Raw genomic sequence first — 12,813 nt, 5'->3', positions numbered from 1 at the left:
TTTGCGAAACGCGAGAGGGGAAAGAGGAAATAGGAAAAAACGCGTTGGTGATGCCACTGCTAGTGAAGAAGATGCCGAAGATCTCAGAGTTAGCGACGATGAGCTCGGTGTCTGTGATATGGAAGCTTTGCAAGACGGAAAACGCAGCGACTGCGATAGAAGAAGCGGTGAGAATGGGAGCGTTTCAGAAGCTGCTGGTGGTGTTGCAAGTAGGGTGTGGAAAGAGGAAATAGGAAAAAACGCGTTGGTGATGCCACTGCTAGTGAAGAAGATGCCGAAGATCTCAGAGTTAGCGACGATGAGCTCGGTGTCTGTGATATGGAAGCTTTGCAAGACGGAAAACGCAGCGACTGCGATAGAAGAAGCGGTGAGAATGGGAGCGTTTCAGAAGCTGCTGGTGGTGTTGCAAGTAGGGTGTCGAGGGGGGACAAAGGAGAAAGCCACGGAGTTGCTGAAGATGATGAATCCACACGTGGGCAAGCTGGAAGTTGGATGTGTTGATTCTTCCATGGATTTCAAGTATCTCAAGAAGCCATTTTGATGAAACAAACAAAAAAAAAAACTTGTAGAATATATAGTGGAATTCAAAGTAGAGTTGATTTTGATTGATTGATTGCATACAGGAAAATATATATATATACACACACACACTTACACTTGTACAAAGAAACCGTTGATCAATTGCAAAGAAAACATATGAACACAAAAATAAATTTGTTTAATTTTCTTTAATTAGCAGCTTTTTGGTCCATGAGATAGTTTGGACTCTTCCGTGATAATTAGAATTTACCTAACACATTATATATATATATATATATATATTCAAAATTTATCTTAAATACTAATAGCATTTTCGTTCTAAACAACATGGATTTCATATATGTGGAGTTTTCCGACCTCTTTTAGTAATTTCTTCCACTTTACATGATATTTTTTTTGTTTAAGGAACATAAACAAAGAGAAAAAAAATGGAATTTGTTTAATTAAATACAACAGATTGGACCTCTAATAGAATTATGATAAGTAATTTGATTAATTAAATAAGATTGAGCATAATAAGAAAAAGAAAAACTTTATTGGTTATTTATTTTTTTTCTTTTTGTAACGAATGGTTCTCACCAATTTTTGTGGTATACCAACATATACATTTATTTTTTTAAAAAAAAATCTCCTTTTTCTTCTCCGATCAAATCTAGTGTTTTGTCTTTGCGTTATCTTTGTGTTATGTTTCGAAGTTTTGCTGATGTTGCATCAATACAAAGATCTACGTGTTTGCATGGTTCGTACTTTTGTTTGCATCCGTACGAAGATCTTCGTTTTCGTTTTTGGAATCTTATTGAAATATCGAGATAAGATTTTTTTTTTATCTTCTTATTAAAACCATTAATTAAAAAGGTCTTTAAATACAAAGTATCATAACAAACTAATGAAAAATAGAAGAAAGATAAATAATTCAAATCCCATTATCCGAAGAAAGTTTATATTGATATTTCAACATGGTTCATTTTTTTCTTAATTGTTTTAAACTCAATCTTATCTATTTATTTTTTTTTTCATTTCACCCAAATATCAATTCTAAAAAAAGTCATTTCACAAAGTTTCATCAATTTCATCGTACTTTCATGTTTTCTTACGATCGTAAATTTCTTTACCTTTGCGTTCGGCATCTCTAATCCTAACATTACTCATTATATATATTGAACATGTCTTACGGAAAATCCCCATGTCAGTCCCCAAAGGATGCCGTTTCGATTTCTTATCCACTCACTTGTCGTCCATCAGTTACGACTGATTTACCTCATACGTTTGTATCGTAGACTCGTGCACGTGAATGTGGTTTATCCAACCACCGCGTTCGAAAGGTAATAGTTGGGGTTTCCCCACGATATTAAAAAAACATGTCTTACAGACCCGTTGAGGCTTTATCAATTGTTTAATTCGTGGACATTTTGATTCTTCGTCTATATCGTGGAGGTTTAATTCATCATTTTAGATTTTAATCGTTTCAACCATAAATTAATAGAGTTATTGGATTGTATTGCTTTTTCTTTTCTTTATTCAATATGTATTTGAGTTATACATCTCAAACATGAAAGTTCAATCATTCACTTCCATGTTAGGGGATATTACGATATATCATCTTATTAGGAGATATTATCTTATATTTGAATTATACCTCTTCTTTGTTGCTTTTCATTAGTTTGCTATCGTAATTTTTATTTAAATACTTATTCTTCCTTCTAATAAAAAAAATAGAAAAGTTTATCTCCATATTTCAATATATCTTTGTTATTTAAAATTCAAAAACTCTAAACAAATTATTTTTTAAATATTAGTGCTAGTCAAATATATTAAAGAGGTCTCTGAGTAGTTGAATGGTAAAAGACTATTAGCAGGCTATTTTTGAATGTCAATCAACTTTTACAATGCATTTATCACACACATATTTTTGTGAGTTTCTCGAGTAACACACGTCGATTTGTATATCTTGTTGAATTTCATTTTCAATTTGAATAATGTTATATCCAAAACTTTAAACTAAATATTTCCTTACTTACTCTTCAGACGGTCGACCCCAAATGAACTTGGGAATGAAGTAATGTTGTTGTTGTTGCACTCTTCATGGATCACTATGCACTTTTTTTTATCTCTCTTTTCAATTTTTTTTTCTTATTTTACTATCTCTAATTTAACATTAAAATCTAAACTTTAATATTTAAATCCTAAACTCTGAATTCTAAACTAGAAAACAATAAGAAATCTAAAAATCTAAAGTTTAATGGTTAATTCAAGGTTTAGGATTTAGAATTAATTTCGATTTCAGGATTTAATTTTGATTTAGTGTTTACGGTCTAGAGATTATGGTAAAATTTAATATTAGTGTTTGAGATAAGAGTTAAATTAGGAATTCTAAAATGGGAAGAAGACAAAAAGAAAAAGATTAAAAGAATAATTTCCCATGATATTGATACTAAAATTTTGAGATACAGCATTACAGAATTTAATCACACGTTTTTTTTTTACCATATTTCGTCCTTTTTGCAAATTTGTTGTTTATTCTTTTTGGTAATTTTTTTACACGTTCTTTTTTTTTTTCTATTTCGTCATTCAAATTAATATTCAACCATCCAACAAATTAGACTCGCACGAATTTGTAATATATATTTTGGAACGATAGCATGGTTGTATATCATATACTATTTTCTTGTGCGTAGTTTACGAAGACAAGGGACATGTGCACATTGGAAAAGCGAGGGAGCGTTTTCATGCTAACGCTCACCGGCGGTACAAGGGACATGTGCACATTGGAAAAGCGAGGGAGCGTTTTCATGCTAACGCTCACCGGCGTCTCAGCCACGATGTGATCGACGACATCCACTCCGCCGTCCGTCGTGTCCGGTCTGACCCGTCGGCTTCGCGATCTGTCCTCATCACAACCGCAACAGGCAAATTCTTCTCTAATGGCTACGACATCGACCAAGCCAAATCTCACCCTCACCTTGTCCCCGTCATGGACGCCAAACTCCGATCACTCTTCGCCGATCTCATCTCCCTCCCGATGCCAACGATCGCCGCCGTCACCGGCCACTCCTCCGCCGCCGGATTTTTACTCGTCATGAGCCACGACTACGTCCTCATGCGCCGCGACAGGGGTTTCCTCTACATGAGCGAGCTCGACATCGGCCTCACGATTCCGGCGTGGCTCATGGCCCTTGTCCGGCTGAAGATCGGATCGCCAGCGGCGAGGAGAGACGTGGTGTTGACGGCGGCAAAGTTGACGGCGGTGGAGGCGGCCGAGAAGGGGATCGTGGACTCGGTGCACGATAGCGCGTCGGAGACGGTGGAAGCCGCCGTTAGATTGGGTGAGGATCTGGTGCGGCGAGGGTGGGATGGACACGTGTACAGTCGGATGAGGGAGATTCTTCTAAAAGAGGTTCTTGATGCGATTGTTTCTGATGAAGCTCCATCACCGATGCTGGTTATCAACAGATCCAAACTGTAGTATATATCCGTAGAACAATTACATAAAATAAATAAAAACATGATGAATAGAATATGTTTATAAAAACACAATGTATAACCACGGTCTTATTACCCGTGAATTATTTAAATTTAAGAAGGTGATTTAAATGCTAGACGGTTCATTTGTTATCTGTGTTATAAGTTATAACTCCATTCCCCTTTATTCCAATAAATCTTCATTAAAATGAAATTTTCTAGAGTGATTGATTAAAAAAATTGGTGTGTAATTTAAGGATACAAGGGACATGTGTAAATTATTTAGATTTTTCTTTTCCATGCACGTAGAGGGACAGTACATATTATATAGTACGTATCCCAAAACAACAGTATGTATCATGCATATATATTGTCAAGTTTGTGCAAAGGGCAAATTTATGTACGGTGGGACCCAAATTAATGAGAATGATTAATCAGAAAAATATTAGAGCGGAATATATTTTAATATTTGCGGTGAATGATTTTACTGATTCGATCAAAACCTTATGATTTCCACTGGAACGAAGAGTATTACAAGAATTTGATCTCGGAAGCTAACAAAATGAATTCGACCGTTGTAACATACCGGCCATGAACCCTTGTTTTTATAATTTGATTTTCCGGTTCAACCTAGTCCAAATATAAACTAATTCGATCTCCGGTTTTGTTCTTGGTTTTCTGTACTAGTCTCCCGGTTTACTTGGATCAAACAAAGCCGGAAGCTTCTGCCCCAACCGGCGGCTCATTCCTCTTCTGTTTCTTCAGCAAATTAAACTCACACATCCAAGGCTGAAACCCACGCGATATATCTCCAAATATTTTGTATAGACATTGTATGTAATTCCTTTATCTAGGACTACACCACTATAAATAATTTGTCCTTAGGTATGATTCTATTCATAAAACCTAATACAATTATTTCTCAAACTCTACCTAAATTTTATCGTACAATGATTTTTTTATAATATTTTTTATAAAAATACAAGCATGAAAATATAGCATACTATTTCCCCGAATGCATTTACCGTAAAAGATAAATGAAAGGGGGTTACAATACATTGAATACACAAAAGTTCAACATTTAACCTAATGTTTTTTTTTAATATTTGACTTCAGAACATTTTGAAGTATTATTTTTTTGTATCTTTTACTTTTTTATGGACTTATGGATTAATTGATTACGTGGCATCTATTTACAATCTGGAAGCATTGTTCCGTACACAAGCTGATGAAGTATCACAAGAGACAATCTCATCGAGAACCTCTTTTAGAAGAATCTCCCTCATCCGACCATACACGTGTCCATCAAACCCCCGACTCACCAGATCCTCACCCAACCTAACGGCGGCTTCCACCGTCTCCGCCGCGCCATCGTTCGCCCCGTCCACGATCCCTCCCCCCGCCCCCGCCGCGCCATCGTACGCCCCGCCCACGATCCCCTTCTCGGCCGCCTCAACTGCCGTCAACTTCGCCGATGTCATCACCACTGCCCTTCTCGCCGCCGGCGATCCTATTTTCAGCCGGATCAAGGACATGGCCCACGCCGGAATCTCGAGGTCGAGGTCGAGCTCGGTCATGTAGAGGAAACCCCTGTCGCGACGCATAAGGACGTAGTCGTGACACATCACCAGACAGAATGCGGCGGCGGAGGCGTGGCCGGTGACGGCGGCGATCGTCGGAAGAGGGAGGGTTATGAGGTTGGCGAAGAGGGCACGAAGCTTTGCGTGCATGAGGTGGAGGAGAGAGAGATCGGAGCGACCGGCGGAGAAGTCGTAGCCGTTGGAGAAGAACTTGCCTTCGGCCGTGGTGACGAGGACCGACCGCGAAGCGGACGGGTCGGACCGGACACGGCGGACGGTAGAGTTGATTTCATCTATCACGGCGGGGCTGAGGCGATGCTCGTCTCCGTCGCCGGTGAGCTTCAGTATGAAAACTCTACCTCGCTTCTCCAACGTACACATTGTCTCACTTGCTAATGTGTTCTTCAGATTACCCATTATTACTATACATATATATATATATAGTAATTTTATCTATTTCTATAAAATTGATAGCATTGATTATTTATAAATTTGATGGTGGTTTTGATATTTGATCTTAAAATAGTAAAATCGTGCGTTATTAAATATATAGTGCATGTATGTAATTAGGTTGTTAAACTCCAATTTATTGACCGTTGAACCTTAAATATGAATATATGTATATAAAAAAACGTGTTATACAACTTCATAAGTGAACGAATTTGAAAATGATTAATTTCTACATCTATAATTGATGAGACCGACATTTATATACATTGTGGTTAACGAAATAAAAGTGACATATAACTATGAGATTACAAGATTAGCAGCACCAATCCTACTAAACAGCCCGGTAAAAAATTAAATTACACATATACGTATACATGCATACACATACACAAAAATAGATATACATATATATATACACAACATACATACATATACATATATGTCTACGGATATATGTAGAGAAGGAAGTGAACTCTTCATATTTCCCAATAAGTCACCACCTACCTTTCAATTTTAGCCCTTGAATTCAAGCTGCAATAGATAGTAAACGTTTTTTTGGCCATTTACCGGTTGAGACATAAGCTTCAATATCAGACTCCATCACTCTAAGCAATTTAGATAATAAAGAGTTTGAATTAAAATAATTTGTTGAGTGAAAAATAAATTGTAGTTGAAATAGAATGTAGGGGGGACATGTGTAAGGGAAAAGTTTAGGGAATTACAGAATTTACAATTCTAAAGTCTACAAATTTTTTATTTTCTATTTCCAGTAATTTCCAATTAAAAAAAAAGTGTTTCACAAAATTAAATACCATTCCTACTAAATACTTACACAAATATGCGCCAAAAAAGCAAACCATATGTAGATAAACACGATAGATAATGCTATTTATTCATTTAAACACAAATGGAGAAAATGATTGAACATACACAAACAACGGTCCACGTAGGACTAAAAACAACAAAAACAAGAACAAGAACTAGTGGATTGATCATAATTGATTCTTAGACATGATACACTTTATTTATTTGTGGAGTGATTCTTCCATGGAGTAATCAAGGAACTGCGGTTCGACCGAACGGTGATTGTCTCTTCTCGGCCACAACTGAGGGGTTTTTCCCTCCGCCGTGTCCTGATTTGGAGGCTGGTGTCCCGATAATCCCTGCTGGTGTATAACATATTACGTATGAGAGGTGAGAGGAGGTACGCAGTACACACGTAGGAAAACATTAGAGAGAAATCAAACACATAGAGACCTTATGATTTGGTTTGGTCATACCCAGTGGCGGTTAAAAAAAATTACAATTGAGGGATTTTAAAAAATTTAACAGTGGCAAACTTAATTTAATTATGTGGGTATTTGATATTTTTATTATAAATTTTATAGAAAAGATAAAGAAGTGATTTTTTTTTTAAATTAATCAGTGGGGTCACCCCACTACAGAAGAAGTAGATCCGCCCATGGTCATACAAATGTGTAGGCGATTCAAAGAAAAAAGAAAAAAGAAAAAAAAAACAAGGTTTGATCCTTCCTTTCGTGGGTTTAGCCTAAACCAATGAATATATTAGGGTTTAGGGTTTAGGCCGTAAACCCTAAACCCTCTACCTTCTCGCATCTAACATAAGGCTACTCGTACGGGAATCTTGTCAACAACCGTTATCGTTAAAAACATGCCCTTTTCGCCATTTTTGATTATTCAGGACGTTTTCAAACCTATCAAGAAGTAAAAATCACACACCACATATTGGTTGATATTTTATTAGGATTAAAAAAGAGAGGCGAGGAACCGTGTATATATATATATACACACACACACACAAGGTACTGACCGAGTTTGCGGTGTTTCGCTTCCACAACTCCGAGAGGAGAGGAAAGGCATAGAACGAGGAGAAGCAAAGGTAGGAGAACAACAACGTTTGATCTCTTCGTCGCCATTAGTTAGGGCTTCAACGTTTACATGCAAGGCCTTGTTCTTTCTATATACATATATATATATATGTGTGTGTGTGTATGGAAAGTGAAACGATCATTAGTCATACTACCTTTCGATTTCAACCATTAAATTTTCGGAATTAGACGGTAGTGTGTTGGACGCGGTTCTAGCGAAGTCGCATAGACTTTTCTCCGTTGACTCGATTGCGACGTAAGCTTTGACTGTTGTACATTTTGAGTCAAGAAATTTTGAAAATAGTTTTATTTATATAAATAAAAAAAATACAATTTATTGGTTGAGAAAGATTGTCCCCACCTCCCCAAGGCCATATCGCATTTTGTAATGAATTGAATGAGCTTATTGGGCCGATTGGATCGCTCTCTGCTTTTAAGTTTTTCGAGATCTTGTAATTTTTTTGTGATATTATTTTATGGGAAACAAAAGATTTACCGGGTATTCCGATTACCCATGAAATTGGATATCCGAAAATTCCGATTATCCTCAGCACCCGCACCGGGTCCACCCTAGATGATATGCATGATTCTTCCTCTTGAGTCTGAAACTCCAACAAATTTCAGTATTTGCATCTGAAAAGAGAAAAAAATAATAAACACGAACATTAAAATTTAGATCAAGAATTGTAGGGCTTTACACCCCGGAGGGGGCCCTTCCAGAAATTCTCGAAGGCCGGGGACAGAGCCCAGGCCTAGGAGGGGGTTTTGGAAATAGTTTTCAACCAGCAATAGACGCGCCTCGGTTAGTACCTCACTAGCTGCGTCATTGCCCCAAGCGCAAAGATGAATACAACCGCCGTGCCCAGCGTCTTTTATCCGCCACCTCATCTGCTTCCCTTGATTCCGATTTCCGATGTGGGACACCTACTCGTGCCAAATTGGGTGGTGTTGTTTTTTACGCATGCATTGCATTTGATGCCATTTAACGCATGCGTTGCACATCAATTCACACATTTGTGTTGTGTTTGAACTGTTATGTTTGGTCCATGAACTGATTCGTTTTCTGTAGTTCCTTGGCGTCATCGTTGCATATATTTATATTTCTAGTCGTGTATACAGCTTGAACCGTGGACGAACCGAACATCAATACCATGATAAGAGATGGGTCTATTTGCTTTCATTCATTCTTTTTTTTTTCGCGAATCGCGCCATCAACCACAAAATCAAAACATTTGAATTCTTAATCTTTTTTTTTTTTTTAATATATCACCGAACGAATTCTTATTCTTTGATGATAAAACAAACGACCCTTTCTTTTTTTTTAAAAAAAAAACTTTGGGGCCAATCGCAAGAGATAATTCCCATATTTAATCGAATTTCGATCTTTCCCTTTCTCGGACCACACACCCCGAGGGGACATTCTCCACTTGGCTTCTTTGTTTTTGCCCTCCACTTTCACCATATTTGCCATTTCTGTTGTTCTTTCATTGCATGTCCGCTCTGTTCTGGTCTATATTTGACTATTCTCACCCCTCTCCATATATTAGATGTATTGAGTCATTCATATTGCTTTCATTTTCATTTTTTAATATTTATCTATAACTTATAAAAACATTACATATATGTATATTATATCCATTCACTTTTTTTTTCTTGATTCTCAATCCGATTCGCATTCGTTTTATTTTCATACTTGATTAGTTTGATTTTAAAATATTCATATATAATCAATCGGGTTTTAGATCGGATTTGGTTTGGATAAAATTATATATTATTTAACTTGTTTTTTTATTTTGAGCACTCATTTTTATTTCGTTTTTTAATTTGAGAATTCATTTTTATTTCGCTTCATGCAATATATCTATATATATATATATATACAACTCGGCATCTCGGTGGCCTGTCAAAAGTAGTCAATTTCGAATTTGATTGCCTATTCCGTACCGCTGATAGAGAAAAGGTGTTCGGTTAAATCGAAATTGAATCTATAAATAGTTAGAAGCTTCTGACTTAATGCATATGTGCATATATATAAACCAACATGAGTGGACGATGCATTGGAATGTCACTATTTAAATAAAATTATCTTTTTGGTCTAACATTAAAATTCAAGTTAAATTTGTTTTGGACCGTCACTAACCATCACGTCCCATCCCTAGGTTATAAAGCTGGCATCACATGTGGGATTCGATAAAGATGCAGAGATTCTCGTACATCACAGACAACGTTTTCGACAAGAGCAAAGTGAACACAGACAGATAAAGAAGATTCTAGCTAGTGATGATTCACGCACACACAATTTTTTTTTTTAAAAAAATACACACACATACACAAACTCTATAAATAGCAAGACGACTCAGCTTCATGGGTTCATACAGAGATTATATATATAGCAATTATAGTGTATGCATTGAGATAGTTCACTGATCAAAAGAATGGCGGCGAGAGACCCCCTTGTGATTGGGAGAGTTGTGGGAGATGTTCTTGAGCCATTCACAAGGTCCATTCCACTTAGGGTTATATACAACCAAAGAGAGGTCACCAATGGCTGTGATCTTAGGCCTTCTCATGTTTCCCACAAACCTAGGGTTGAGATTGGTGGAGACGACCTTAGGACTTTGTACACCTTGGTTCGTACACTGACGTACCCTTCAATCTCTCTCTCTCTCTCTCTCTCTATATATATATATATATATATATAAGTTCAGATGATTCGCAGCCAAACTGATTCCTTACAGCCCGTGCTACAAGGTTTCATAAGGCTTTAATCTACATAAGAGTTTAGGGTTTGTTAGATAGTTGATGGAGTTTAAGAGTTTTAGGGTTTGTTAGATAGTTGATCGAACTAGGGTTTTGTTTTGGGTAAGCATGCAAGCTTTGAACTCGAATTCTTCCTCTATTGGTAATCGTGTTTTCGCTGTTAATTTCTATATATAAAGGTGATGGTGGATCCTGATGCACCGAGTCCAAGCAATCCCCATCTCCGAGAATATCTCCACTGGTGCGTGTAATAAAGCTTTCTTTCTCCCTCGCACACACACACACACACACACACACATATATATATAGAGATCTCTCTTTCGCTTCTATCTATAGTAATTGTTTACATTTCTTTCGTCAGAATGCGATTATAATTTAATCTAATCCATATATGACAGAAGAAAAGGTTTTATGAGAGTGCGGGGAATCAATAGGAAACCCTAGAGGGACTTTAATTTGCGTAATTTGCACCTTGTCAAAATGCTGAATAACCCTTTAAGAGCAAAACAATATATATACACACACACACAAACATGAGCCATTCGAAGTGCTACACCATGTGCATATTGAGAATCTTAGATGACTACTAAAACTTGGAATGCAGCATGGAGGAGTTTTAGAGTGCATTGATAACGAGATTTTATAAGAAATTTAGAAAAATGCTTCAGATTATTGCATGATATATATATATATATATATATGTATGTATATAGCGTAACTATACAAAAAAAAAAACCATGACCATGCATAGAATAAGGTTATAAAAGTCAAACCAGCTTTTATGTTAAGCACTTAATAAGATTGAACAAATTAAGCAAATAAACAATGGCCATAGAAGAAGGGCTAAAAGAATTTGTGCTCTTCTGCACGCGTGTTTATTCAAATCTTGCAAAGGGCGAATAATATTTTATAAATATATAGTATCTAATTTAAGTAACGCATTAAGATTAATTTTTTTTTTATAGATTTTGATATCATCACAAATCAACTAACAATATATATATATATATATATATATATATATATATATATATATTATTACTCTAATGTACGTTTATGTGGTACTACGACTTGTACATAGGTTGGTGACTGATATTCCTGCCACAACCGGAGCAAGCTTTGGTGAGTTCTAAGTTAACAACAAAAATATTTTAACCATATAATTAATCGATATAAAAAAATTAGATATGATCGAATATCATTAATATATGATTGAAACGATAGAAAATTCGGGTCGGGACGGAATTTCCAGGGAACGAGGTCGTGTGCTACGAGAATCCACGGCCGACGTCGGGGATCCACCGGTTCGTGGTGGTACTGTTCCGACAGCAGCTCGGGAGGCAAACGCTGTATGCGCCTGGCTGGAGACAGCACTTCAACACGAGAGAGTTCGCTGAGCTCTACAACCTTGGCCTGCCTGTTGCCGCTGTCTACTTCAATTGCCAAAGGGAAAGTGGATGTGGCGGACGAAGATTAATGTAGCCTCCTTAATCGTTGGATATCTTGAGGTTATTAAAATTATTATACGTATTGTTATTAAAAGCATATATGTATGTATGTAAATGTATGTATGTATGTATGTATGATACTGTATGATGGTACGTTGGTGTAGCGAGTTGGAATAAAATATCGGTTGTGATCAACAATATATATATATATACGTTATAATTTTCGTGCAAATAAGTATGTATATGAAACAAAATCGTCGGTAATTTATGAGGAAAATTGATTTGATGAGAAATAGAAAACGATGATGAATAGAACACATTCTAACAAATTTAACGGTTTTATTTATTTAATACATAATTCTAATGGTTTTAACCCATAATTCTAATAGGAGGTAACCCATTCGACTATAATAAAACCCAAACATTTAATTCAAATATAACCATAAATGGGCCGGATTGGGCCGACATATACAAAATAAACACAAAGGCACTACTGAAATGCACAGAAATAACTTGGAAAAATATTTACAGAATTTGATGAATGTTTTTTTTTCCTAATAACAAAAAATAACCAGTGTGTGTTACTGGTCAATACAAAAACATTTCCAAACAATTAACTTGGGAGAGACATGAGACTTGGAGCTTATGTAACAGCAGAAGCAAAAAAAAAAAAAAAAAAAAAAAACA

The 12,813-nt window shown here is 36.3% G+C and overlaps 4 protein-coding genes and 1 long non-coding RNA gene across 7 annotated transcripts in view; 3 read left to right on the top strand and 2 right to left on the bottom strand.

The window, feature by feature from the left end:
• LOC104823819 (U-box domain-containing protein 21-like) overlaps window positions 1–607 on the top strand; it is a 2,107-nt gene extending 1,500 nt beyond the window's left edge. Inside the window, exons 2-3 of one of the 3 annotated variants that reach the window (XM_019203829.1) lie at window positions 18–200; window positions 401–607. In XM_019203829.1, the coding sequence (XP_019059374.1) occupies window positions 18–200; window positions 401–541 (324 nt within the window). In that variant the 3' untranslated portion in view covers window positions 542–607. The other 2 variants (XM_019203830.1, XM_010555559.2) reach the window with 2 other exon arrangements.
• Window positions 608–1,831: 1,224 nt separating this feature from the next.
• Window positions 1,832–4,068, top strand: LOC104824565 (enoyl-CoA delta isomerase 1, peroxisomal-like). The gene is made up of 2 exons (XM_010556661.2): window positions 1,832–1,862; window positions 3,216–4,068. Exons 1-2 carry the CDS (start codon window positions 1,832–1,834, stop codon window positions 4,001–4,003), a joined length of 819 nt encoding a protein of 272 aa, XP_010554963.1. The 3' UTR covers window positions 4,004–4,068.
• A 1,124-nt stretch (window positions 4,069–5,192) lies between these two features.
• Window positions 5,193–5,988, bottom strand: LOC104824564 (enoyl-CoA delta isomerase 1, peroxisomal-like). The gene has a single exon (XM_010556660.2). It carries the CDS (start codon window positions 5,958–5,960, stop codon window positions 5,193–5,195), a length of 768 nt encoding a protein of 255 aa, XP_010554962.1. The 5' UTR covers window positions 5,961–5,988.
• A 902-nt stretch (window positions 5,989–6,890) lies between these two features.
• On the bottom strand, window positions 6,891–8,012 carry LOC104823818. Its single transcript, XR_773366.2, has 2 exons — window positions 7,861–8,012; window positions 6,891–7,195 (listed from the first exon to the last, which is right to left on the bottom strand). It is a non-coding gene; the product is annotated as an uncharacterized LOC104823818 (long non-coding RNA).
• A 2,118-nt stretch (window positions 8,013–10,130) lies between these two features.
• LOC104823817 (protein FLOWERING LOCUS T-like) lies at window positions 10,131–12,326 on the top strand. The gene is made up of 4 exons (XM_010555557.1): window positions 10,131–10,548; window positions 10,858–10,919; window positions 11,760–11,800; window positions 11,931–12,326. The coding sequence occupies exons 1-4, from the start codon at window positions 10,354–10,356 to the stop codon at window positions 12,158–12,160; spliced, it is 528 nt and encodes a 175-aa protein (XP_010553859.1). The 5' UTR covers window positions 10,131–10,353; the 3' UTR covers window positions 12,161–12,326.
• Window positions 12,327–12,813: the final 487 nt, after the last annotated feature.

Source organism: Tarenaya hassleriana, unplaced genomic scaffold (assembly GCF_000463585.1).
Source record: "Tarenaya hassleriana unplaced genomic scaffold, ASM46358v1 Cleome4, whole genome shotgun sequence".
In the NCBI taxonomy this organism is placed as follows: Eukaryota; Viridiplantae; Streptophyta; class Magnoliopsida; order Brassicales; family Cleomaceae; genus Tarenaya; species Tarenaya hassleriana.
Note: the sequence above shows the minus strand (reverse complement) of the source record. Positions and strands in the feature narration are given on the sequence as shown.

Coding starts and splice junctions, on each gene's coding strand:
- LOC104824565 (XM_010556661.2), top strand. CDS start 1,832: ATGTGGTTTATCCAACCACCGCGTTCGAAAG. Junction 1,863..3,215: donor CCAACCACCGCGTTCGAAAG/GTAATAGTTGGG, acceptor TCTTGTGCGTAG/TTTACGAAGACAAGGGACAT.
- LOC104824564 (XM_010556660.2), bottom strand. CDS start 5,960: ATGTGTACGTTGGAGAAGCGAGGTAGAGTTTTCATACTGAAGCTCACC.
- LOC104823817 (XM_010555557.1), top strand. CDS start 10,354: ATGGCGGCGAGAGACCCCCTTGTGATTGGGAGAGTTGTGGGAGATGTT. Junction 10,920..11,759: donor CTCCGAGAATATCTCCACTG/GTGCGTGTAATA, acceptor ACTTGTACATAG/GTTGGTGACTGATATTCCTG. Junction 11,801..11,930: donor CACAACCGGAGCAAGCTTTG/GTGAGTTCTAAG, acceptor CGGAATTTCCAG/GGAACGAGGTCGTGTGCTAC.